The sequence below is a fragment of the Mirounga angustirostris genome, unplaced genomic scaffold (assembly GCF_029215605.1).
Source record: "Mirounga angustirostris isolate CCGP_5_RB_7025 unplaced genomic scaffold, mMirAng1.0.hap1 SCAF_13, whole genome shotgun sequence".
Classification (NCBI taxonomy): domain Eukaryota; kingdom Metazoa; phylum Chordata; class Mammalia; order Carnivora; family Phocidae; genus Mirounga; species Mirounga angustirostris.
This window is the reverse complement of record NW_026991721.1, coordinates 44,298,785-44,324,780: the sequence shown is the minus strand read 5'-3', so window position 1 is coordinate 44,324,780 and position 25,996 is coordinate 44,298,785. Positions and strand designations below refer to the sequence as shown.

The 25,996-nt window shown below is 39.5% G+C and overlaps 1 protein-coding gene across 7 annotated transcripts in view; it reads right to left on the bottom strand.

Annotated features, from left to right (window-relative positions):
• The window catches only part of SYTL2 (synaptotagmin like 2), a 198,963-nt gene that overhangs the window by 13,288 nt on the left and 159,679 nt on the right, over positions 1–25,996 (bottom strand). Inside the window, exons 14-21 of one of the 7 annotated variants that reach the window (XM_064576812.1) lie at positions 25,112–25,226; positions 22,564–23,364; positions 14,377–18,255; positions 10,518–10,619; positions 8,420–8,473; positions 7,116–7,163; positions 4,097–4,191; positions 934–1,053 (exon numbers count right to left, since the gene is read on the bottom strand). In XM_064576812.1, coding sequence (XP_064432882.1) covers positions 934–1,053; positions 4,097–4,191; positions 7,116–7,163; positions 8,420–8,473; positions 10,518–10,619; positions 14,377–18,255; positions 22,564–23,364; positions 25,112–25,226 — 5,214 coding nt within the window. The other 6 variants (XM_054512161.2, XM_045894552.3, XM_054512160.2 and 3 more) reach the window with 6 other exon arrangements.

Below are 25,996 nucleotides of genomic sequence, written 5' to 3'. Positions count from 1 at the left end.
ACAAATCACAGTGACACATTGCTCTATCAAATTTCCAAGGCACTAAAAAGGAATCTTACTATGTTGCCCATCCACTGAATCTAGGAAAATGCTTAGTGGGCCATACGCCTTTAGAGGTCAGGAAGGGTAGAGAATGGATGATTGATGAAGGCGGTTGAAAGCCTTCCCAAGGCCATACGTTTGAGGATCATCAGCAGAAATTCAATTTAAACAGATTTTTTTAAAAGTTTAAAAAATGGGAGGCTAGTAAGAATTTAAGTGCAGCTTTATCATTTGGTTAGCATACCTGGTGAGATAGAGTGTATATCATAGAACTATCTGGATAAGGGTTTGTGGGTATATTTCTATATATATATTTCTACACACATAATCCATGCTCACAATATGACGTCACTTTATGAAAGGAGTTCTAGGTAAAGTCAAATTTTCTCCATCAAACCTGAACAACTACACTTAAGGAGCTTTCCTTTTAAAATCCTGTTTTGAATACTTCTGTAAGGCAAAGAATCACTTCTCCTATTCTTTTAAGTGAATCAGTACTTTTATTCATCAGGTTTGCTAAAAGAGAGGTACAATTCTATACCTGCAAACAGAAATATAAAACATATCTGATATAGGCAGACTTAACAAAAGTTACCCCATTTGTTGCATGGAAAAACATAGCAGTTCATCTTGTTGGTAATTTAGGTTTATTTTTGAAGTACTTACATTCAGAAAAAATATTCATTTATAAAGGATATGAACTCTTTTCATGCTTCAAAAAAGAAAAACAAAGATTTAGCTAGCCAGAAGCTAATTGTGGGTTAGAGAAAAAGCTCGTGCCCTTGGAATCTGGGAAATACAATAGGCAGCCACTTTCTAGCAAGCAGGAGCATGGCAGAGCCAGGTTCACAAAAGCAGAGAGCTATTAACACGGAGCCTTTGTTTACATACAGAAGACAGGGACGTCATGCCAGAGGAGCTGCTAAGATTGGTTAAAGAGCTTGGGCTCTTCTTGTGTCTGCTGAGCTGGTAACTGCTCTCTGAGGTTGTATCTGTTTCTCTGTCATCACTCTACAAAACATCACATAATATACACAAAATTTAAATTCAGAATGAGTGAAGATCAGCATCTCTATTTAGAAAAACGTGATACCTTGATATCCCAAGGATCTATGAACATTTCTGAAGGTTAAAGGACACTCGTGCTAATCACCAGGGAACGGGAATCAGGATGAAGTGGGTGGTCTATCGTGGACCTCACCTAAGGAGGACAGCAGTGCTTAGCTGCCAAAAGAACAGTGATTTGGTTTTTCACCTCCAAGGTGGGCCCAAGGTGCTACAGAAGGCAGCACTGCTGTGAGCTTTCTTGTCACTCTCTTAACATTATGTATTTATGTAATGTGGGGGACTTCATTGATAAATATGAGAAATTAACCTTACCCAGACAACAAACGGTCTAAGATTTACTATCAAAACATAAAATGTCATGCTTAATTCCTCTCATTATTAACATAGCCTTAACTTCCCTAAAAATCAAATCTTTTGCTGGAGACACTATTAAACTAGAAAAAATAAATGCTAGTTTCATCATTTAAACAAAAAGTTAGATACACACATATTTTTAAAATTTTAAACCACCTCTTATGTATTTCCATACTGCTATTGTGTTTATCTTTCTACACAAATTAGATTTTAACACACTTTTGGGGAAAAAAAGGACCAAAGATTCTTATTTTAAATATGTCCCAGGAAATATTTACCTGGGTCAAAAAAAAGGTGGCAATAATACATTTTATTATATTTAGAGCTAAAGCTTATTAGATGGTAGCTTTAAAAATTCATGATTCAGAATGAGCTCCTTTGGGGGTTAGAGAGTTTATGGAGCAGTTCAGTGGAGTTAGGGAAACACCTTTATGGAGTAGTTAGTACATGCCAATGTATTCCAGGGCCATGCAATTATGTATCATATAACAAATGCCAATTCTATTGCAGATTAAGGAAGGAGTTAAAGAAAAACAAAATTCATGACTTATATGGATAGAAAAAGAAATCCTCCCTCAAGGATTAAAAAACCCACACCACCGCGTGTCCGTTGTCACCCTCTCTCCCCACATGCTTACAGCCCATTTCCCTCTATTACAGCATGCACTGTGCTCTACCCAGCATATCAGGTCACTAGTGATTTACTGAAGGATGGGATCCTGTCTTGTGGACCTGTAACGTCAATTTTCATGTAGCAGGTACTCAACGAACATGACTGATGCTAAGCCTTGAAGGGAGAGTGGACGGAGGCACAAGGCCTGGTTTCATGTCCGCTTCCTTTAATATTCGGTCTGACCCACATGCTTTGAGAGGTAAAATTCTCCAGCTTTGTTTGGCATCTCTGATGCACAAACTCAAATGATTTGGACTCTCTTCGTGTGGAGCTATGAGGCAGCACATTAAAACTGATGGAGGAGAAAAATGAAAAACCAGGAACTGGTGTCACTTGCCTCTTAAGTTATTATATGGCTTATTCATATGACCAACCAAGACCAAAGCCTATTTACAAAGGTGTAAAAGCAGGAACTCCATGAGGTGGCCTACTGTTGGCTTCCAACTAATGATTTAGTTTCAAAGAATGATTGATTCTTTTCAAAGGAACTGTAATGTGGGCTGTTAAGCATATGCAAGGGTGTATATTTGCAGATACAGTTCATCTAAGGCCCAAGAATAGACAGAGGTGTGCCCGGGAGGTCAGAGAGGTGGTACGTAATTATATGCTGTCTAGAACTTTCCTCACATTTCATCTACTAAGAGAATGCCTGAGGATAACGCTTTTTATTTCACCATCAAAAATCAGACACAAACTGTAAATAGTAACAGCTATCATTTACTGGGTATTCACTATGTGTCAGGCACTCTGCCATACGTTTCCCCCACATTATCTCCCTGACTCCTCACAACCTAATGAGGTAGAACCAGGAAACTAAACTCAGGGAAGTTAAGGAACTTACCCACACACCAGATTAGTAGCACAACCAGCAATTTTTAAATAGCACATTAGTAGCACAACCCTGGCGAGAACATGAAATCTTCTTTTTTTGGCTCTTTAAATTTTTATTTTAATTCTGGTTAGTTAACAGCCAGTGTTATATTAGTTTCAGGTGTACAATATAGTGATTCAACAATTCCATACATCACCCTGTGCTCATCACAAGTGCAATCCTTAATCCCCCATCACCCTATTAACCCATCCCTCCACCCATAACATTGTATCTTAATTAAGTCAAAGGACCTGAGTTAAAGTCCTAGATCTAGGTTTTAGCAGCTGTCGGATTTGAGGAAAGTGATTTGACCTCTCTCAAGCACTTTTCCTCTCTTATAAAATGGAGAAAACAGTACCTACCACATTTAGTTGGTGAGAGTTAGATATCAGAATGAATATTAAGTGTCTGGTATTTACGAAGTACTGAGTGAATAGAAAGATCATAATCCTGTTCCGACCTGAGACAGCAGGTTTAATGGCTATAACCACAATACTCAGATCCAGGTTCCAGTCCTGGTTGGACCCCTTTCTAGCTGAGTGAGGTTACTCACCTCTCCCAGTGTTTCCTTATCTGTAATATCTGGTAATAACGATGATGCCTGCCTTCCAGACATGTTGGACAGTTAAATGAGATAATGTATGTCAACTGCCTACACCCAGTAGATATTCTTAAAGTTTGCTGTGTCATTGTCACTTTACTACTTTAACAAATGCTTTCAAACTGTTCATGCTACCTAGACGAAGCTCTCACAAATCAACTCCACTGGAAACTACAGAGTGGTTAGTTCATGCCAACATATTTCTGCCTGGATTTCTTATTTTGTACCCACTTTGAAACAAAAGTCACAGTCCAAAAATCAATGCAACTTGACTTCACCACCAAAATGAGTTACTGTTTGAGTCAAATAAGATATGCCTTGCCTTGTTCCAGGATCAACAACACTGCTTCTATTGATAGGAAAGGCAGGGGTCAGTCCTGCTGACCTCTTTGGTCTCTGCCACCGCTGAATACAAACACACCAACCTCGGCATAGCAAATCCACCTATTTGGTTCCATTTTTCTGAAGTTACAGAAGACAAACTTGCCTCATCTTGGAGAAATGCTGGAACAGACTTGCTCATCCTTTTGAGTTTGTCAGGGTGGGAAAACGGATTATCAGGTTGTGAAGGCACTGTGGAAACTAAACAGCAGCGTTTCCATTCAAAATTATCCTCAAATTATCAGACAAACATACAACATAAGTTGAAAACACACTTTTCTTTCATCTATGAATGAGATATTTTTGCAAAAAGGTTAACATGCACAGGATAAGATAAGCAACAAGCAATTTTCATAAATTATACAGAGAGAACTTGCAAGGAGTTGAACCAATGGAAAATAAAAAAGACTGTTAGTTTTTATTAATCTGAAGCTGGATTTGAATTATATTAAAACATACAGCCATTGTGAATTGGCTTTCACTTATTTTTCACACCAGAGATTTGAACCACAAGATGTATGATTTATTGGCTCATCTCCCTGGGATGTATTTTTAAAACATGCTGCAGGCTGAAAAACTATTTCATTGGACAGCAAGGATCTCTGTACACAACTCAATCATAACGGTGTCCTGGCTACTGAGTGTCTAAGGGAAGGCTTGTTTGTTCAGTGATTGTGGGGATTTCTTCTCTGATGCTGTTTCTCAGAATTATGAAAGACTATGAGTTCAAACTAATTATTTTTTTAAAACAAACTATTTAGATACTTTTCTGATAGAGAGGTATCAGACACCTTATTTAGACACCTTTTGATACAGTAAGGATATGTGTGGAAGTCACAATGAGATGATGAATTCTATTCCTCATTTGTGTAACTCTAGTTAGAAACCTATTTCCTTCTTTATCTAAGAATTGGTGTCTAAGTTTTTCTTATGGTGAATCCGAGATTGCTTACTGAATGAGTTAATATGTTTCAAGGCCCTTAGAACAGTACCCTGGTACATAGTATGCTCTATATAAGTATGTGCTAAAAAGTAAATATTATCTGATAATCTTTAAATTACCTTTTCAGTATGATACAAATATACAAACTTGGTTTTCTACCAGTGAAAGAGATACCAGGAAAACAGATAAAAATAAAATTATATTTCTATATATAACTCAAAAGGCTCAAATTCAGCCTTAAGCATTTGCTAAATTCATCTTCAGTTAAAACAAAATTAATGAAGGGAAACTGAAAACTGAACTATAATAACAAATATTTGCTTATTCACATGGTAGTTCTCATCTAGCCTTTGGCTCACAAATGTATCAAAATACATTTACAGTGACTCACGAGATGATACCTGCTTTAATCATTACCCATTAAACAATAATGTGTATGTGGGTATATTTGGGTGACTTACACTGCAGTAGTATAAGGTTAGATCCCATGAGGATACAGTAGAGCCCAATGAGTATGCAAAAACTTTTTATCATAATACTGCTCCCTATTATTTTCAAAATTTATATCTGCTACTCAAATGTATTCAGTTTTACATTTATTAGAATTTGGTAATTTATGTTTTGATCATGTATTTCAATTTTGTTTTGTGATAAGAATACATTCTTTGCTAGAGAAAAGAAATAATCTCAGCCCATACATTAAGAGTCATCTTGGGAAATACCATAAAAAAAGAGAGAAATTAATTCATCCAGAATTCAGCACATGATGAGCCTATTTGGCTTGACCTAACTAAGCTAGGTCATGAATAAAGACACAGATACATTGGCATATATGTCCATGTCTATGCTTTGTTTTCACTCCTCGGGCTAAATGAAAAACATAACAAGCTAAAACAAGATGACCAAACTTAAGTATCTGCCAGTTCAAAAGCAGCTGGAGAAACCTCTTTACCCAACACCCCTGAGAAACAGAAGTCTTGGCTCCTCTGCAGCAGCTGGACAGAGAACATGCATCAGGGGCCAACACCTGGATGGTCTTTTTGCTTAGGTACTTCTTAAGAATTGGTCAGGTCATGTGCCAAAGCTCAGCACCTTCATCTCTGGCAGGTGGACCTCATGAGCCAAGTTTCAGATTTCAGACTAGATGTCACGGCCCTCTAGTGTCAGCACTTTGTTTCTCTATCACATGGCTCCTTCATTTAGCTGCTCTTCTCATTAAGACTTATTAGCACATCCAGACTATTGGGAAACTGTTAATAAAAATCTTGTGCTCTCCTAAGGGCAGACATGCGTATCATTATCTTCATACCTCCAGTGCCTAGCATTACACAACTGGCTGAAACTGGGAAGCTAAGATGACACACATGCATATCTCATGCTTTGTTAGGCCCCACAGATACCTTTTTAATGTGCTATTTGTCCTCGAAACAGTAGTCAGAGTTAAGTAGAGCAATCTTAAGATTGAACAGAAAAGAGTAAACAATCATTATCTTTGTTTGGTGGTGGACATTAATTAGCAGATGGACATTAGCCACCACAGGTATACACTTATTTCTTAAGATTCAGATATTCACTTGCTTTATATATTGAATATATACTGAGTCCAGGTTTGAACCTCAGAGCTTAAACCCTGGACATAATAAAATTTGCTTCCATAGGTATGTAGAGAGGCATATACAACCATAATGCATACTAACTGTAAAAGTACAATTCTTTCTTAGGTCCAAATAAATTATAAATTATTTCATGTCTACAGTCTTGTGTAAAGGCCACAAGAGATCCAATACTCAAGACCAGACTGCAACATAAAGCCAAGTGATAACAGAAGGTGCCAACTTCATTCTAAGAAAAGACTCAAAGAGCAGAGAGACTTATAGAAGTATAATAATACTCAGCAATAACATACATATATATTTATATATAGTACATAAATCTGTCTACATAAAAAATTTTAAAATACATAACTCTCCCCCAGTGGAACCACAAATTAATCTTTCAACACTGGCAGCAGTAATATGTTTTTAATAAAACCCCTGTCAGAATGAAATAGTTTTGTAAGCTGCAAGAGTTTTAGTACCAATAACAAATACTGTGTGATTAATAGTGTTAGTTATTTCAGTATATTTAACACCATGTAAAGTGGCAACATTTAGCCATTTGTGAGAAAGATCCTGCTACTCACTTCCTGGTATGCATTCATTTGTATCTGGTTCCTGATCTGCTTTTTGATCTACTCAGAAGAGCAACATTGAGAATAAATACCATTTTACAAGAAGGATTAAAGAGACATGAAAGTAAAGCTCACATATCAGTTTCACAACAGAGACTGCAGAATATATCTGACAGGTTTTCAGCTTGCTTTTATCCATTCCCCAGCGTGACTCTTCATTAGCCACTTTAGGGGTCTCCTATTCAACTAAAAATCCAACATCCAGGATAGGAGATATTTGGCATCTTTCCGCTAAGTCACTGAGCCACACATGGCTTGGCGGATGGAAGGAGCACTGAACTAGGAGGAATGAAGCCGAGCTTCTAGTTGCCACCTCCCCCCACTGACCAACTAGCTACAGGACCTTGGATAAGTCACCTCAATTCTCTGAGCTTTTCTTATCTGTAAATGAGAATGAAAATCCCTGCCCCACCTAATTCCACGAAATTGTTGCAAGCATAGAATGAGAAAGACAAAACTATGACACAAAAGTAGGGAATGACCTTTGAGGAGTTCTGATGCTATATTTTATGGGGAAAGCTCAGTTAATATACATTTTTATTATTATAATAAAGGCAATTTAGAAAACACAATCCCAGTGTACAAATATAAATTACACATTTGCATAAATGCTGAACTATAAAAATTGGACTCATTTCCATCCCTTCCCCCACCAAGTCACTATTACCCTGTATAATTTTATGTGAACCACGTAATACTCAATCCACTGACAAACTTCAAGATCTTCTGGTTCCTTAATATTCAGAACCAGTTAATTTTACCTCGATCTATATTTAGCTATTTAAATGAGCCGAGGCAGGATCCTGACTCTGGTTCTGGGACTCGTCCCTTTGAAGTTAAAGCTTTACCAGCTATGCCCAGAGAGCTCCAAATGCTGAGACATGAGACAAATACAGGAATAACTTAACCCAGGAACCCACCCGACGCTTCCTGCCCTCACAAGGAGTTCTGCAAGTCAGAATAGCAAAAATCAGCTCATACCCATAGAAATACAATTTCCTATTTATAGAAACCCTCACTTCCCAAGGGTCTCTGATGCGATCCTCACAACGGTATCACCAGCAGAAGCCTTGAGGATACAAACAGTTAGTATTAAATGCACCGAGTCAGAACCGTTTTATAATAACTTAGGCACCATTCATCACATAGTGGTAAATGACGTTCTTCTATTTATCCAACAGCTGCATCCCAGTGACTTCCCAAACCGCCCAGAACCTAACACACAGACAGACATGCAAATACATAAAGATATTTACCATCTTCAGCACTACGTACTAATTCTTCTGGCAGATTATCTACTTTTGCTTGATCTGTTCAGGAGAAATTAACAAATGGTTATCACGGCTGTCCCTTGGCGAGAGAGAACAATGAGACCGTCCCTGGAAGCCCCCGGAGTTGGAAGCAATTAGTCAAGATGCAGTGAGGGGTGCAACCAAGATGTCTTCCCCATAATATTTTCTCTTTAGATTAGCTACTTGAAGCAGTGCCATAGCGGGAGCTCCCATTTCAGCCCCGATGCAGCTTACATCAGCACTGCTGCACATGGACTCCCCAGGGTTAGAGGGTTAGCTAAGAGCAAGCAATCGGCCAGCAGCAGGAGAAAACACAGGGCGGCAACAGCCTCTCTATTCTTCTGGAAAGGGTAAGATGCTAGCCATGACTAACACCTTCTCAAACCCATGGTCATTAACAAATATTTCTGTGCATGCATCATCATTTGTGTATGTCTCTGGGAGTCTTGCTTGGGAAGTCAACTGAAGAGATGTAACTGGGGACCAGCTGCTAAGTGGAATCTTGGCAGGCTAGTGTGAGAGTGGGTATCGGTATTTGGAAGGGAACGTGCAGGAATACCGTCAGCTGATAGTGATTTTTTTTTTTTAACCCTGCACATTCCTGAGTATTTTAAAGCTGCACCATGGAAATAGCCCTATGCTTCACAGGCAAGAGGTTTGCCAAACTGGACAATTGTTGCTGAGTTTTGTTTTTGTTTTTTTTTTCTTTAGGACCCATTACCAACATCAGGAAGAACAATTAGTGCGGTCCAACAAAGGATGGGACTCGCTTTCTGTCGGAGCATTCAGGCGGATGGGGGGGGGGGGGTTGGCCACCTGTTGAGGAGGCTTTATAGGGAATTCCTGCATTGGGGGGGGTATTTAAAATGAGTGACCTTCAAGGTCACTTCCAACCCTGAGATTCCAAGATCTCTGGTAGGGATTGAACTGCATTCCAAAATGGGAATACTGTTCTCAGAGCCGTGAGAATCTCCGATTTTTAGGAATTATTTAATGGAGTGGCTTTTCCCTTTTCCTTTTTAAATTCTGACTTTTTAGTCTCAATTGAAGATGCCTAAAGCATATTCTAAACATGACAATGTTCAACTTTCAAGCATATGAGTTTGGCAGTGGTTAACTTTCATTCAATAACTTTTCTCATGACCCTCTGTACTCCCAAGGGTGCCTCTTAGCTTAAAAACAATTAAGAGCAAACCCCCTAGAAGTCAGGATTTCTAAGTCCACTTGTCTGGCTCACAAGTCTATATAGACTATATATAGACTATATATAGACTTGTGAGCTCTCGCTTTCTCACATATATATATATGAAGTCCTTCACAATTAAAGCAGCAGCTGGGGGGAACAGTGTGCCTAAAGTGTTACAGGCCAGGTAGTTTTTGGGCTAATAGTTCCAGTATCCAAAAGAAATGTGTGAAAAGAAGGGATAAAAGAGAAAGGACAGTCCTTGAAGCTAGGGACCAACTCATCTCCATATCATGCAAAATTCATCAGACATCCAACACTGTCATATATAACACGGTCACTTCATAAATGCTCTTGAGAGTAGTCTGTTGATTTGGATACACAGCTCTATTGCATGACACTAAACGAGGTACTTTATCTCCCTGAGCTTCATTTGCCGCATCTGTAAAATGGGAATAACCATCCTCTCTTGCAGGGTTCTGTATGCCAATTAGATGAAATGCTGCATGTGAAATGCTTAGCCACATCTTGGCACCCGGTGCTGAACAAATGTTAGCTATTCTTACTAGAACCTCCAGTTACCCCAGTCTTTTAAAAATCACTGGACTTGAATAAGCACTCGAACTGGGATTCTTCAATTCAAGGAAACCTAGTGTTTTAGTAACCAAAACTCATGCATGATTTTAAAAGTTCCAGTCAATTTAAGATGAGCTTCTTCTGGTCACTTTGGAAAGGTTATTGTCATCTGTTAACCCCCGCTTTTGGGGCTTCAGTGCACAACAGCACGCAGTGAGGCCCCAGAAAAGCACATGAGCATTTTTAAGCTTAGACGGGCGGGGCAGGGGGGGGCATGAACAGTGGGGCAACCTTTATTCTCACTTGGTGAATCTGATGAAATGTCTTCTAGACTTTTGGAAGGCATTTTCCTAGCAGCACTCCTTTCCAAAGTCTTCAAGACAGGACTGGGTTCTTCTTCTGAACCTGTTACGAGACACAATTGATGAACACTGCACAATACAAAAAAGATCCAAAAATCCTAACTCTTAACCAATGGACATTGGTATCATAGGTTGAGAGGTGGCATTATGTCAGAAGCCTCTATAGTTTTATTTACTCCATGAAGCACTTCTCAGAAAAAAGTAAAAATTCTCCACTCTTCGTATGTCCTTTAAAAACCATTTTCCTGGTCAAGAAACATTTGCAAGCATAAATCATAAAGGAACAAGATAACCACATAAATAGAAAAGTAATCTTTTAGTTGTCTACACCTCTATTTTAGGCACATGATTTGTTCTGTGCCAGACTTTGAATCTTTCCACTTCACTTCTAGCTTTTGAAGACAACCACAAAGTGGTTTTAGGAGCATAAAAACAATTAGCTGAAAACCACAGAAGGCAGGATTCAGATGTTTAACATCTGTGTATAATCAGGTACACAGATGGGCGAATTCTCCAGATCAACGGACTATAGGCTTTTGGGGATTCATGAGCTAGTAAAATTTCCAACAAAATGTTGGGAAATGACATGAGGTAGTCAACTTTTTATTTTATTAAGTCACTTTAAAGTGTGTGTGTGGGGGGGCTCTATCATGTACTAATAACTTTACTTATTTTTTTAAAAAGGCATGTTAGAAAAAAAAAAGGTCATATTAGGACCAAAAGAAAAAAAAAGAAAAAAGAAAAAGGGCATAACCTCAAAATAAGAACAGTCCTTTAAATTAAATACATCTAACGGTACAAAAAAATATCTCTAGGCGGTTCTTAACTTTTTTATTTGGACAGTGAAAACTCCATCATGGACGGATTAGCTCTGGTCTGAATATGGTCATTCATCACTGTTGTTTTATTAGTGCCTAGAACAGTGACTGGCAATAGGCACTTCAAAAATGTTTGCTAGGGGCACCTGGCTGGCTCAGCTGGTACAGAACATGACTCTTGATCTCAGGGTCATGAGTTCAAGCCCCACATTGGGCATGGAGCCTACTTAAAAAAAAAAAAAGTTTGCTAAATCAATGAATGATTCCATTAATGAGTCAATGAATTTGGGAACCACTTCTCTACACAATACTTTCCTGAAATGCATCCCAGTTCTCCCCAGTGTTAATAGGGCTTCTAGAGCAAATGGATTCTAAGATGAATTACATTTGGGATACTCTGTTCAAATTTAAAGGTTTCTTACTACAGATCTTCTTGGAGACTTTAATATGCTAAAAATATGCATAAATTCCCAGCATTTCCGAAAGTATTTGACCATGGAGACTTTTTTTTTTTTTAATTTTTAAGGACTATACTGAGGTATTGGTTGATTAGGAGCTCAGCCACAAGTCAAACATGTTAGATTGCTCACCAAAATTGTGGTGCCATTGTAGGCAGGTTCCTCCCCTCTCCAGCCCACCCACACCCACTTGTTTAAAAATAAAAATTTAGGTTAGGGTATATAAAACTACAACTGTACCATTTTATACCTCGTGTTGTCTTCTAACTTTTAAATATCTTCTCTGGGAAGGGGAACCCTCCTACACTGTTGGTGGGAATGCAAACTGGTGCAGCCACTCTGGAAAACTGTATGGAGGTTCCTCAAAAAGTTGAAAATAGAGCTACCATATGATCCAGCAATTGCACTACTGGGTATTTACCCCAAAGATACAAATGTAGGGATCCGAAGGGGTACGTGCACCCCGATGTTTATAGCAGCAATGTCCACAATAGCCAAACTGTGGAAAGAGCCAAGATGTCCATCGACAGATGAATGGATAAAGAAGATGTGGTATATATATACAATGGAATATTATGCAGCCATCAAAAGGAATGAGATCTTGCCATTTGCAACGACGTGGATGGAACTGGAGGGTATTATGTTGAGTGAAATAAGTCAAACAGAGAAAGACATGTATCATATGATCTCACTGATATGAGGAATTCTTAATCGCAGGAAACAAACTGAGTGTTGTTGGAGTGGGGGGGTGGGGTGGGAGGGATGGGGGGACTGGGTGATAGACACTGGGGAGTGTATGTGCTCTGGTAAGCGCTGTGAATTGTGCAAGACTGTTGAATCTCAGATCTGTACCTCTGAAACAAATAATGCAATATATGTTAAGAAAAAAAAAAAGAAGAAGAAGAAGAAGAAGAAGAAGGTAGCGGGAGGGGAAGAATGAAGCGGGGGAAATCGGAGGGGTAGACGAACCATGAGAGACGATGGACTCTGAAAAACAAACTGAGGGTTGTAGAGGGGAGGGGGGTGGGAGGATGGGTTAGCCTGGTGGTGGGTATTGAGGAGGGCACATTCTGCATGGAGCACTGGGTGTTGTGCACAAACAATGAATCATGGAACACTTCATCTAAAACTAATGTTGTAATGTAAGGGGATTAATATAAGAATAAAAAAATTAAAAAAAAATATCTTCTCTGGGCTCTGCTTGGGTGGTTATTTAACACTGATGATTTCATTTTTAGATAGGTTTTTTGCTGTTCAATCAGTTATGCTGATACACCATAAACAAAGCTATGTACCTTAGGGGCAACAGTCTCCAGAGTGAGTACAAATTTACAAGCTCTCCTATGGGTCAGTCTACCCTCCTCACTCACGGGGTAGTTTAGTAAAAGTCTCCTTCAGCAAGTTGAACATGCTGACATATACTCCTGCATATGTCTGGTTTCAGAGACTGGTATTCCACTTTCCTTTTCTTACCAGCAACCTTTGTAGCAGGGGCTTCAACTTGATTAATAGGATTTAAAGGTGATTCGTTTGCTCCGTTTTCAAGAAGAGGCCCTACCGTTACTTGCAAAGGAGACCAAACCTCACGAGTCATCCACCCAGGAAAGCTTATTCATTCTCATCAATACTGAGGGGAGCTAGAAAATGACAAATTTTCTAAACTGCTAGGAGGGCGACCGACACCAACTGTCGTGCAACTGTGGTTAAAACGTTCCAGCCAGAGAGCATCCTTTATCATTTCATTGCTATAATCGGGTAATTGTGCATTCCTATTTGCTTCTGGGTTTCTCTGCTAAAATGCCCATGTTGATCACCATAGCAAACTGAGACAAGGCCTGTAGTTTCCAGCCTGGCCAAAACCAGTACCCTCAAGCCCACTTAGATGAATGTGGTAATCAATTAAGATCTTCATTCACTTAGCCAAGGCAGGAGCCAAAGAAATGCAACAGGCCAGGCAAGGCCCTCAGGTGGAATCAGGTGAAGTCATCTGACCAAAGTCATACTCTAGAGAAGGGGGAGATTCTGCAGATAATTGAAAACAAGAGGAAAAGAGTGCCAACAAAACACCACAGCACAAGGTATCTGAGGGAAAGAAAGTTCCAGCCTTGCCCTCTGTTCCTGGTATTTAGCCACTACTGTGGTACGATATTCATCCTAAAAGGGAAATTTGTGCCCATTTGTGTGTGGCATTTTCTTGCCACAAATCTTACTAGAGACTTCTGTGTGGATTGCCAATTTAAGAAAGAAATTATTTCCAGGAGGAAAACTAGCTTGAATGTTTCAGAAGTACTTTCTAAACCCAAAAAGTTCTTTAAAAAAATACTTTTAAAACCTAAAAATTCTATTGTTAATGAGAATAAAGTCAGATTCTGAAACACTGCCTCGTGGGTAGAACTGTGATAAGAATTTGCCACCATTTCCATGTGTCATTTAATCCCAATTTTAAAAGCCCTATCATCCTTTACATCAGCATTCCCTAAATCAACTCATTAAACCAACGGGTTAAAAAATTCAGAATGCTCACTGGAGGTTTTTCTCCAGCTTTCTGCATTGGAACTCTTGTCGCCACCTGAAAAATCAGAATCAGAGAAATCTTTTTCTTCTTTTTTCTCTATTCTCTTACATGGTGATGCCAGAATCAATTCGACGTTACTTGTTTCTGTAGCATTTTCTGTGTTTGTCAGGAGAGGAATGGGTTGCCTATTTCTGGACATACTAATTGCTTTAGGAGCCTCTTCCAAGCCAGGCTCCTGAGAAGCCCCTTCTTGAACCCCTGCAACCTCACTTTCACTATCCCTGTCTTCTGCAGGCTTTATAGTTTCAGTGATCCCTATTTTATGTTCCACATAGAACTGCAGGGTTCCAAGGATCTCAAGCCCACTTTCAGAACCACAAAGATCTACTGATAAATCAGTCACAGCTTTGTCACCTCCCAACACTTCATCACACTGGTTGACTTGTGATTTGAAAACATTACTCATAAGCTTCATTTCAGAGGCCTCTGAGGCTGTCCAGTCAAAATGGGGTACTGTCCTCAAGAAACTGGCCTGCTTTGACTGGGAAGGCTCCTTCTCAGGCTTTTCTTCTTTCACTGACACCTGGAGCTGGTAAGAAGGAGCTTCAGGTGCTTCTCTAAAAAGTTTCTCAAAACTAATATCAAAAGTACTCTCAGTGATTAATGGAGTCTCAGACTTTTTTACTGTTTCTTTGATTTCCTCAGATTGAAATTCAGAAGCAGCTTGCCTGGACACCTCAGCCCTACCTGTTAACTTTGATGGAGAAAGAGTCCCTGGATCACTTTCATATTTTGAGGAGGGGGTTTCAATTACTTCCTTCAGTAGTTTTTCTAAGCCAGCACTGAATTCTAGGAACTCTGATTTAGGTTGAGTAACTGTTTCCCTCACAATTTCTGCCATTTCCTGAGGTAACTCTTTGCCACGCTGACTAACAGTGGAACCACATGAGCGACAGGTTTGTTCTGATGGAGGTATTCGGGCAGCTAAATAAGATCCAACGTTATGAGTTTTATCAGGGACTACTTTGAAGGAATAGAAATCATTTCTGTCTGGCACTGTAATGTCCATTGTAGCCCATGGTGTAGAATTTTGGGGGCTACCTGCTGCCTGTACTCCTTCAGGAAATTCTGCTTGTACTTCTCCAGGAACTACTTCCCTCCCAACTGGATAACAAGCTTCTCTCAGTAGCTTTTGTAATATAGCATTTACATCATTCGAGGCAGTTTTAGGAGGAAGAATGACTTTTTCAACAGTCTCTGAAATTTCCCTTCGCAAAGGTAATGCCTTATCCTGGGGAGCAAGATGAGCATCCCTGGAAGAAGGCATCTCTTGGGGAGAGTTGGCCACATCCCCAAAAGAATCTTTTCTGTAAAGATGGGAAGGTTGACCCGATGGGTGAGAACCTTCTGCGACCACCTGACGTAAGTCCTCCATGCTTAGTTGGCACTCACCACTTTCAGTTTTCTGGGGGAGAGCTGTATTTACCAAAGTTTCGTTCCCCTTTGGAAAAGGAGCTATTATCTCTTTCTGATAGGCTGATGTGCTGCGACTCCATTCTATCCCTTTTTCATAAACTCTACCCTCTTCAGGTTCAGAGTTGATCCTAGTGGTAACAGGTTCCAACACAATTGGCAAGGGACAGGGTGAAGTTACAGGTGCTTCCTTTAGGAGTTTGTCTAGACTAGCAGTCAAAGTGTTCGGCTTAACCTTTGAAGGAGCTACTGTTTTGTCTACATGCTCATTAATGGTCTCCTTATGTCCTTTGTCATCTTCTTCAGTCTCAGCAAAATCTGTATCTTGAGGCCATCTCTTATTTCCAGAAATATCTGGTTCAGACATTTGTTTTCCATGAACTTTTCCACGCGAAGGAGGCATGGCTAGTGATGAAGCTTCTGAAAGTAGCTTCTGTAAGCTGTCATTAAAAGTGTCTTTGTAGTCTTTAGACAAAACACTTGTTTTAACTATGGATTCTTGAATCTCTTGGTCTGAGTAATCCTTTTCTTCCTCGAACACTGGCGTAACAAACCATTTCGTATTCTTTTCCACATTTTCCTTTGATGACTCATTTCCTGGCAAATGATGAGTAGACTTTCTGGATGGTCCCAATGGAAACGTGGTTCCATCTGATAACACCTGGCATGTGCACTTTGAATTTAATTTCTCTATTTTCTCTCTTACCAGAATTTTTTTTTTACCTGGAAGCATCCCTATTTCATGGGTATTCTTTCCTGATGATTTAATGTCACTGAATTCTTTGTGTTTCTGGCTATTAAAAGGCACCAAATATTTTTGGCTTATCGTGTTAGTATTCTTCTCAACATTTTCTTGACTGTTTGGATTGGCTCCTAAGCCCCAAAACTTTCTCAAATTCTCAAATTGAGAGTGATTATAGACCTGTTCTGTATTGGATTCATCCATTCTTTCTTTTAGGGACTTAACTTTAAAGTTGGGATTTGATTCACTGATTAGAGATTTGTCTTTCTCCAAAGGAGTATGCATTCCACTCCCAATATTTGAAGGATGTTGCCCAGCTGGTAAAGTAATATCCCTTTCATAATGCCAACTCTCTGCCACTGGCAATCTTTTTATAGGCTCATTTATCTTATTCTGAAAGGGAGACACTTCACCTGATTGGTCAACTGAAGGATAATTTTTGGATGGACCGGATATCTGGGGCCTGGTCTCTTTAGGTTTATTCGAGGAATAAAAACTGGAGAGATGGGCTGTGTGGCCATTCTCATCTAGGACCACTTGTTTGCTAGTGACTTGATTATATTCACACTGGCCTGTAGATAAACTGTCCATGGACTTCACAGGCTGATATGCTTTAGTCGAAGGTTGCCCTTGACTGCATGACAATGTGGGTTCTTTATGAGTTAACTTAGCAGCAGCTTTCTCACCTTCCCAGAAAGATATTCTTTCACTTACTCTTTTGTACTTCTGTCTTTGCACTTGGTTCTTGGGAACCTCACCAGCTTCTTTTAACTGGACCTCAGGCTTCTCCCAAGATTTGTTTTTGGTAGCCCCATGTAGTGACTCAATATTCTCTGGTTCTAAAGAAGCTTTCAGGATGTGTGGATCTCCTCCTTTGCTCTCTCTCTCTGCCTTCATGTTCTCTTTCAAACTTGTTTTTTTGACAAGTATTATAGAGTCAAAATTCACTTCTGAGTTTCCTCTATTTTTTTCATAAACATGAAGCTTAGGCTCTTCTTCATCTAAGCTGCCAACATCCTTAATGTTGCATGGAACTTGGTGTTCTGCATCAGGTCCTTTGAGAGCACTGTAGGAATTGTTACTGATTGGAGTAAGTACTCGATTTCCTTCTCCTCTGTTTTTTGAAACTTGGCTAGAGTCCATAGTTTTACTCCCTTGATTTGGGCCATAGATTTCACATGGTTGAAATATGGCTGGACCTTCCTTGCCTTGTTGGGACAAATGAATGGATTTGGGTTTGATATTCACATTATTATTTTGGCAAGTCCTAGAAGGCAGTGTATTTACCTTTCCCTGGAATGTTGAATCAGATTCCATAGGCATCAATTTAACTTTGGTGGGTAACAGAGCCTTTGAGCCATTTTCTTTTAGAATGGTGTCATCTCTCACCAAGGCAGTAGCAATCGGTGATTCTGTTTCTTCTTTCAGCTCTATTCCTTGGGGATGTTGGAGAGATGACTTATTGTCTTCTGAATGAGAACTTCGATTAAACCAGTCTAGGACTTTAGATATGGAATCGTCAGTTGTCTTCCTTATCTCAGTGGCAAATGGACCAGAGTGTGAGGACGTCCTAGCTTTTAGGGCCTTGAGAAGAGGGGGCTTACCTTGCTGATGGTCTCTAGAACTGTGATCTGGCACCTGAGATGGCTCAGGCTCAACACAAGACAGTCCATCTGCAACACAGAAATGCTTTTCTAAATAAGGAAAGAGAATGCTTAAAGAATTATCATTCAATCACTCACATTATCTTTTAAAGAGGCACTTTGTATTTATATTTTCCACACCACTAGCTGTTTCTATCAGCATTTTTCAGGATATTAATTAATTAATTATATCCTAATTAAGATATTCTACCAGAGTTGCTCTGACAGTAAAGGAAGGTAAATGTAGATGCCTGAGGTATGTGGTATAGACCCAGTTGAGAAATTCTTTTGACGTCTCTGATTTATTCTGAAAATTCATATGGGGGTGCCTGGCTGGCTTGGTCAGTAGAGCATGCTAGTCTTGATCTCAGGGTCATGAGTTTATACTCCACATAGGGTGTAAGCTTAATTAAAAAAAACTCACGTGGATTTTGTATTCTGATCCATGTTACACTTTTTTAAAAGATTTTATTTGAGAGAGAGAATGCACACGCATGTGTGCGCAATAATGGGAAGAGGGGCAGAGGGAAAGGGAGGGAGAATTCCAAGCAGAATCCCCACTGAGCATGGAGCCCAACATGGGACTGGATCTCATGAGCCTGAAATTATGACCTCAGTCAGCAGAAACCAAGAGTTGGATGCTTAACTGACTGAGGCACCCAGGTGCCTGTGATCCATGTTACTTTTAAATATTACTTTTCTTCTACTCTCAAATCTATGCATAAAACTTGACACCATAGGAAGATGTGCCATGTTGATTTTATGACTCCACCCATCCACTGGCATACTCCTAAACACTAGAGGTGGCTTATACCGAGTTTGAGGAACAAAGACCAAGGAGAATTTCAGGAGTTGGGAAAAAAACTTTCTGGAGCTCCCTCCAGAATATCAGAATGGTACAATGAGGATATTTGTATTCCTGGGCCTTCCTCTTGATAGATTAAACCAGAATCTTGGAAGTGGGGCCAGGAATCTTTACTAACAGCTCTCCCAGAGATTCTTCTGCATACTGGAGTTTGAGGACCATGATCTCAAGAGGCTCCTCTATTATCCCCTGTTTCCCTTCTACAGTTTGTGAGTTTCTAAGTAGTTTCTGTGAGCCAAATAAATGAAACAAGACTGATGCAGAATGTGATCTTCACCCATTCCCTGATGTTGGCTGACCAATGGCTAAGATGCTCGGAAAGGTTATTTAAGCTCTAAGCTATCAAGAAAGCAGAGAGAATCCTTTCTGAGCCTTAATCAAAGGGCACATGGGACACTTAGATAAGGGAGTTAGGCACCCACCCCTTTAGTTAACACCCAGGTGTTTCAGCATTCCTCCCTCTTCCTTACAAATGCTAAGCCATGCAATGCATGTTGCTGAAAATTATGTCAGCTGAACTTTTATGAAGTCAGCTACATTTCAAATGCACTAGAGGACATATCCGTTAATAAAATTCTATCTTTAATTTTAATCATCAACTCTGGCTAAGTGTGAAAACAACAAAGTGTTATACAATAATGGGCACGTGGCAGATCTTGGTTTCCTTAACTACACATTGTACTATTGAATATATGTCAATAATTGTGAAGTTCTTTTGAGATATCTTAAAGAATTCTGTGTTCATTTGTTTAACCGAAGACAATGATGAAAAAATGCTTATAATATACTATTAGTAAAAAAAGAATTCTAGCAGTATAAACATAATTTAAGATTATATTCATGCTTGAAAATTATTGAAAGGCTCTACAATGAAATGTCAGCAATACAGTAGTTAGTGCTGGATGATGACATCACAGATGGTATTTGTTTTATTCTGTGTGCATTTCTTCTTTTCAAATGTTTTACAACAAAAGTGTATTTCCTTCGGGGCCCCTGGGTGGCCCAGTCATTTGGCGTCTGCCTTTGGCTCAGGTCATGATCCTGGGGTCCTGGGATCAAGCCCCACATCGGGCTCCCTGCTCTGTGGGAAGCCTGCTTCTCCCTCTCCCACTCCCCCTGCTTGTGTTCCCTCTCTCACTGTGTATCTCTCTGCCAAATAAATAAATAAAATCTTTTTTAAAAAAAAGTGTATTACTTTTAAAATAAGAACAGTTATTTTAAAGATTTGATGCCAGGCAGTGTTCCATCTTCTCTGTATTTTGCAGTGTAGTAATGAATGTGATATTGACTGTCCTGAAGGTCAGAGCTAAAGTCAAACCTTTATAATTCACATACTTTGCATTTACCATTTTTGGGGGCCTGGTTTTCTTTCTGTGTTTCATTATTTACTTGTATATATTTTTGTGGTAAGCAGGGCATTAATAAGTAAGCAGAACTTTGTATATAAGCTCTAAAGCTAGGAGACCTGTCAATCAAAATAGGTGTAGCTGGGGATGCCTGCTTGGCTCAGTCAGTTGAGCGTCTACTTGGGCTCTTGTCATGATCCCTGGGGTCCTGGGATCAAGCCCCTTGTTGGGCTCCCTGCTCAGCAGGGAGTCTGCTTTTCCCTCTGCCCCTGCCCAGGCTCTCTCTCTAAGAGAAAAAAAAAATCTAAAAAAAAAAAAAAAATATATATATATATATATATATATCTGATGATGTCTTCCTCCCAAATTTCATGGTCAGCTGGGACTTAAAAATCAGAAAGCACAGGGTTGCCTGGGTGGCTCAGATGGTTAAATTCCCACTCTTGATTTTTGCTCAGGTCATGATCTCAGGGTCATGGGATTGAGCCCCGTGTTCGGTTCAGCACTCAGTGGGAAGTCTGCTTGAGATTCTCTCTCTCTCCCTCTGCCCCCCAACTCATGTGCTTGCTCTCCCTCTCTAAAATAAATAAATCTTTAAAAATAAAAATCAGAAAGCACAAATAAGTAGTTAGTTTATAAAATTATAAAGATAGTCTTTAGTCTGTGGGAAAGCAGGTACAGTTTGAAAAACAGGAAAGGTTTACCAAATTTTTTCTGTGGATGATAGTAAAGGATAGTAAAGGAAAATATTATTAAAGAATTTTTTCATCTTTTGAATAAACATTTAAATAAGCACCATCCAATTATTTGGCCATGTTTATCAAACTTTAGGAATTTTCTTTAATATGAGGGGTTTTTTCATTGAAGAAGCACCTGCTAATTTTTAATTAAAAAAAAAATATTCCTGTTCAAATGATTAAAATGTCTGGGGCATAGGGGGATAATTGGAAGTGCTTTGCTCTTTAAGAAGTGGATTGATCTGAACAAGTGTGAAACTGTAGGGCTGAGCAAAAGTGACCCAGGGTTAACTTAATATTGACTAATAAGGAAGGAGGAGACCAAGTGCATCAGACGTGTGACTGCTGCCATTGTAAATTTTCCTGACTATAAAGAAATTACCATAGGGCTGGAGGAAGACTTAGAGAAGATGGGAGAGAATACACAGCATGATTTTTTCCATTGTTCCTGTTTTTTTAAAACATAAGAATTATGAAATAATCGTATGGGTATGGGAAAACAGTGTCTCATCCCTTGAGAGGTATAAGATCTCCAAGACAGGGCTAGTTAGCTAGGTAGCAGGGAAAAGCAGTATTCTCTTTGCCTCTCAGCTCACAGCAGCTGAAGGAGAAAGTTCCATCAGCACTTTTAACATCTAAGAACAAATGGCTAAGAAAATGAAGGTTGGGGGCATCTGGCTGGCTCAGTCGGTTAAGCATCTGACTTTGGCTCAGGTCCTGATTTCAGGGTCCTGGGATCAAGCCCCGCATTGGACTCTCTGCTCAGCAGGGAGTCTGCTCGTCCCTTTCCCTCTGCCCCTCGCCCTACTCGTGCTCTGTCTCTCTCTCAAATTAAAAAAAAAAAAAATTAAGGTTCTTCTGAGATTAAAAAATCTGGGGGGCCTGGCCAGCCAGCCAGTGGAGTGTGCAGCTCTGGATCTCGGGGTCGTAAATCCCAGCCTCACGTTGGGTGTAGAGATTACTTAAAAATAAAATCTTTTAAAAAAAATCAAAGTTTGATTAAATAGTAATTGATAAATATGCATTAGGTGAATAATATATTCTGTACAAAGGTATTAGCATATATTTAATTCTTACTCTATATACACACTTTGATTTAATTCAAAACACTGCAATTTGTTTGGTTAAATATTTGATAGTTGAATTTTTTAGAGAAAAGCATAATGGACCAGAAACTATCCTGGTTTTAGTTTTAGTTATCCCTTTAGTTATTGATGATTGAGGAAAACCTCCAAACCCATTAAGAGGCAGCATAATCATTCCCCAGTGGCACCTGCCTGAATTGTAGCTGGAGTGTCTAGGAGGCCAAATGGGGCTTCTATAGGACTGGCCTGGCCATTCCAAGCCCATTGGTTTGGTTTTTATAGTCTGGTAGTGACAACTCTCTTACCAGCAGGGCTTTTGGACAATTCTGATTCAAGCCTTGATAATTCTGATGGTTTAGCTTTGTGTTCATTGGTGGTGGATGAATTTTCAACAGACTCTGGTCTTGGAGTTAAAACTTCTAAGGGAGAATGGTGCCCATTCATTGGAAAAGAACCAGAAGTCACTTGCTGCTGTGTTCCATTTTTTGATGCACTTGGGCTTGAGGCTGACTGATGTAAAGGCAAAGGCTTCCTGTATTGGGAAGGCTTAGGGTCATTCCAAAACTCATCGACGTCCACATTATCTTCCGTTCCATTCTTTAACCTGTCAGATTCTAAAACACTAAATTCTCCTACTTCCCAGCCACGGCTTAGCCCAGGACTCTGCGGGAGCTCATCCTTCACTGCAGAGAATCTCACATGCTTCAATGACTCCAGGGAGTTTGAGGAGTCATCTTCTAAAGAATGCTCCTTCTCAGAAATTCTCTCATGGATGGTGAGGCCAGGGGACACAATTTTGCTTTTGGGTTCCAAGTTCTGATGAAAACGAACTGTTTCTGAGTCTGTGCTGCTGGAACTGGAGTTGCGTTTCAGGATCCCCCTGGGAGCCCGCCTCGTGCTCAGGGAGTCTGTCCTTTGTCGAGGAAAAGACTGGTTATCTTCTTGCTTTAACTCATGTGATTTGGGGAGAATTTTCCTGGCTTTGGGGATTGGAGCTTTGACCGGAGATCCATTCTCGGAGCCTGGAAATGTCTGCTTTGGTTTCTCTAAATTTTGGCTTGAAGTATCTGGGATAGATGAGTTTTCTTTTGACTCTGACAATTCACCTGTAAATTAAAACACATTAGGTGACATGTCAAATGGAGAATAGCTCTAATACTTAAAACACCTCACATAAACTTAATCTACATGTAGCAAAAGCAGTAAAATATTAAAGAAAATAAGGTATTATCCTAAGTGCAGACCTAATTAAAAAGCACTTAAAAATTCAGGCATGAACTTCATTGACCTGTACATTTAAGATTCCTGTGCCTTATATACATACTTTGTGGTATTTTTATACTCAATAAAATAGTTTTTAGAAAAGATTTCTAAAATTCCTTAAGGAGGCTAAGGAAAAACACAGAAGCCACTTTAAAAATTTACATATGGAAACCAGAAAAAGGAACTCAATTTTCTTTTCTTTTTTTTTAAGATTTTATTTATTTTTTGAGAAAGAGAGAGAAAGAAAGGGCACGAGCAAGAGGAGGGGCTCGATCCCAGGACCCCCGGGATCATGACCTGAGCTGAAGGCAGACGCTTAACCGACTGAGCCACCCAGGCACCCCAAGGAACTCAAATTTCTAAAAAAAATCTTAATTTTTTAAAAAGAAAATCTCTAAAACAAAAATTAATTTTTTCAGGGACTCCTGGGTGGCAATAGTTGGTTAAGTGTCTGACTCTTGGTTTCAGCTCTGGTCATGATCTCCGAGTGGTGAGATCAATCAGGTTGGGCTCTGCGCTCTTCATGGAGTCTGCTTTAGACTCTGTCTCCCTTTCCCTCTGCCCCTGCCCTCCTACTCTCTTTCTCTCTCTCTCTCAAATAAATCTTTAAAATAAAAACAAAAATTAATTTTTTTCAGAAAGTTAAAAAAACAGGTAGCATGTTCCATTGCCTTTTTTCTGTAAAATATTTTACATAATATAATGTGTATCCAATAGAGAGGGGGAAATATGCTAATATTAAAACAGGATAACTGAAACTCCAACTCCACTGTTCAATGTTAATTTTCTATCCCTCATCCAATCTTTAATGCGTGTGGAATCTTCTTTTTTTTTTTTTTAAGATTTTTTTATTTATTTGACAGAGAGATATAAGAGCACAAGCAGAGGGAATGGCAGAGGGAGAGGGAGAAGCAGACTTCCTGCTGAGCAGGGAGCCCGATGCAGGACTCGATCCCAGGACCCTGGGATCATGACCTGAGCCGAAGGCAGACGCTTAACCATCTGAGCCACCCAGGCGCCCGCGTGTGGAATCTTCTTACAGTTGCATTTGAAGAGACTGAATTGTCTAGTATTTCTTCTTAATGGCACAGAAGAATGGTAAAATTCCCTAAGAGGCAGACTTAAATCAATTAAGCCACCAAACCTGATCAAATGCCTCCTCAGGGACCAGGCTGATAATTACAGATTAGAGGATCACAACTTTGTCAAGTGGCTTTTTTTTCTCTTGAGGTGAACTCTTTTAATTTCACACAAACCATGTCTGCATGTGGCAGACATCCAATAAGCGCCATTACATGAATGATTGAATGCCTCTGGTCAAAAAATTCCCTAGTTCACTGAGAGGGAACCTAAGGCCCGGAGGTCAAACGACAAGTGTCAGCTCCAAGACTGGAATGCATGAACTTCCAGTTTCTAAAATGTCTGCTTCCTTCCCTCAGGCAGGAAACCAATGGGCATAGCACAATAAGAAAACTATCAGGACTTTTCACTTTCTCTTGAAAGTTATTTTAGTTAAAGGAACTCTGAGAATTTCCCTCAGCCCACAGATAACAAAGATAAAAATATCTAGTCCATAAAAATAATGTTTACCTTCTTTTGAAGTCTGAGAGAAACCAGCCTTTCCATTTTGTGATGGCTCACTTTTGGTTTGTTGAGATAAGTGATCTTCTGGCAACTTGGAGCTATTAAATGGATTTTTCCTTTGCTGGGGAAAAATATTGTTTATTAAACTCATTTTAAATGTCACAGCAGCAACTCAGTGTTAGCAAGTGCCTATTATCTCCAGTATTGATAGTTTTATCCAGTAAACTCTATCTGGCCTGTTTGAAAAATTGCTGTCCTGGTTAATGTGGCCGGCACAGAGCTACCATATATGCCAGAGAAAAATTAAACTATAAAATACACTCAATCCAGAGTCCTATAACGTTAAACCAGAACCAGGCATTTGAATCTAAACCTCACATTTTACAAAAGTGAGAAAATTTGGACCTGGTCAAGGTTAGGGTAAACCTGAGACTAATCAGGGGCAGATTCCCCCCATGCTCTTTCTACCATATGAGACTCTTGCTGTACTAGATTAAAGCTGAACTAAATATAATTGTAAATGACCTTTCTTATAAAGAATTAAAAGATACTTACCAAGGTATTTGAAGTGCTTCATTATCACTATTATGATCATCAATTCCAATGACACAAAGGGGATCAGTAAATAAAATTTTTTACTAATATAAAACTGAGTATCAATGTTTACTGCCTAGAGTTTCTTTTTTTTTTTAAAGATTTTATTTATTTATATGAGACAGAGAGAATGAGAGACAGAGAGCATGAGAGGGAGGAGGGTCAGAGGGAGAAGCAGACTCCCCGCCGAGCAGGGAGCCCGATGCGGGACTCGATCCCGGGACTCCAGGATCATGACCTGAGCCGAAGGCAGTCGCTTAACCAACTGAGCCACCCAGGCGCCCCTGCCTAGAGTTT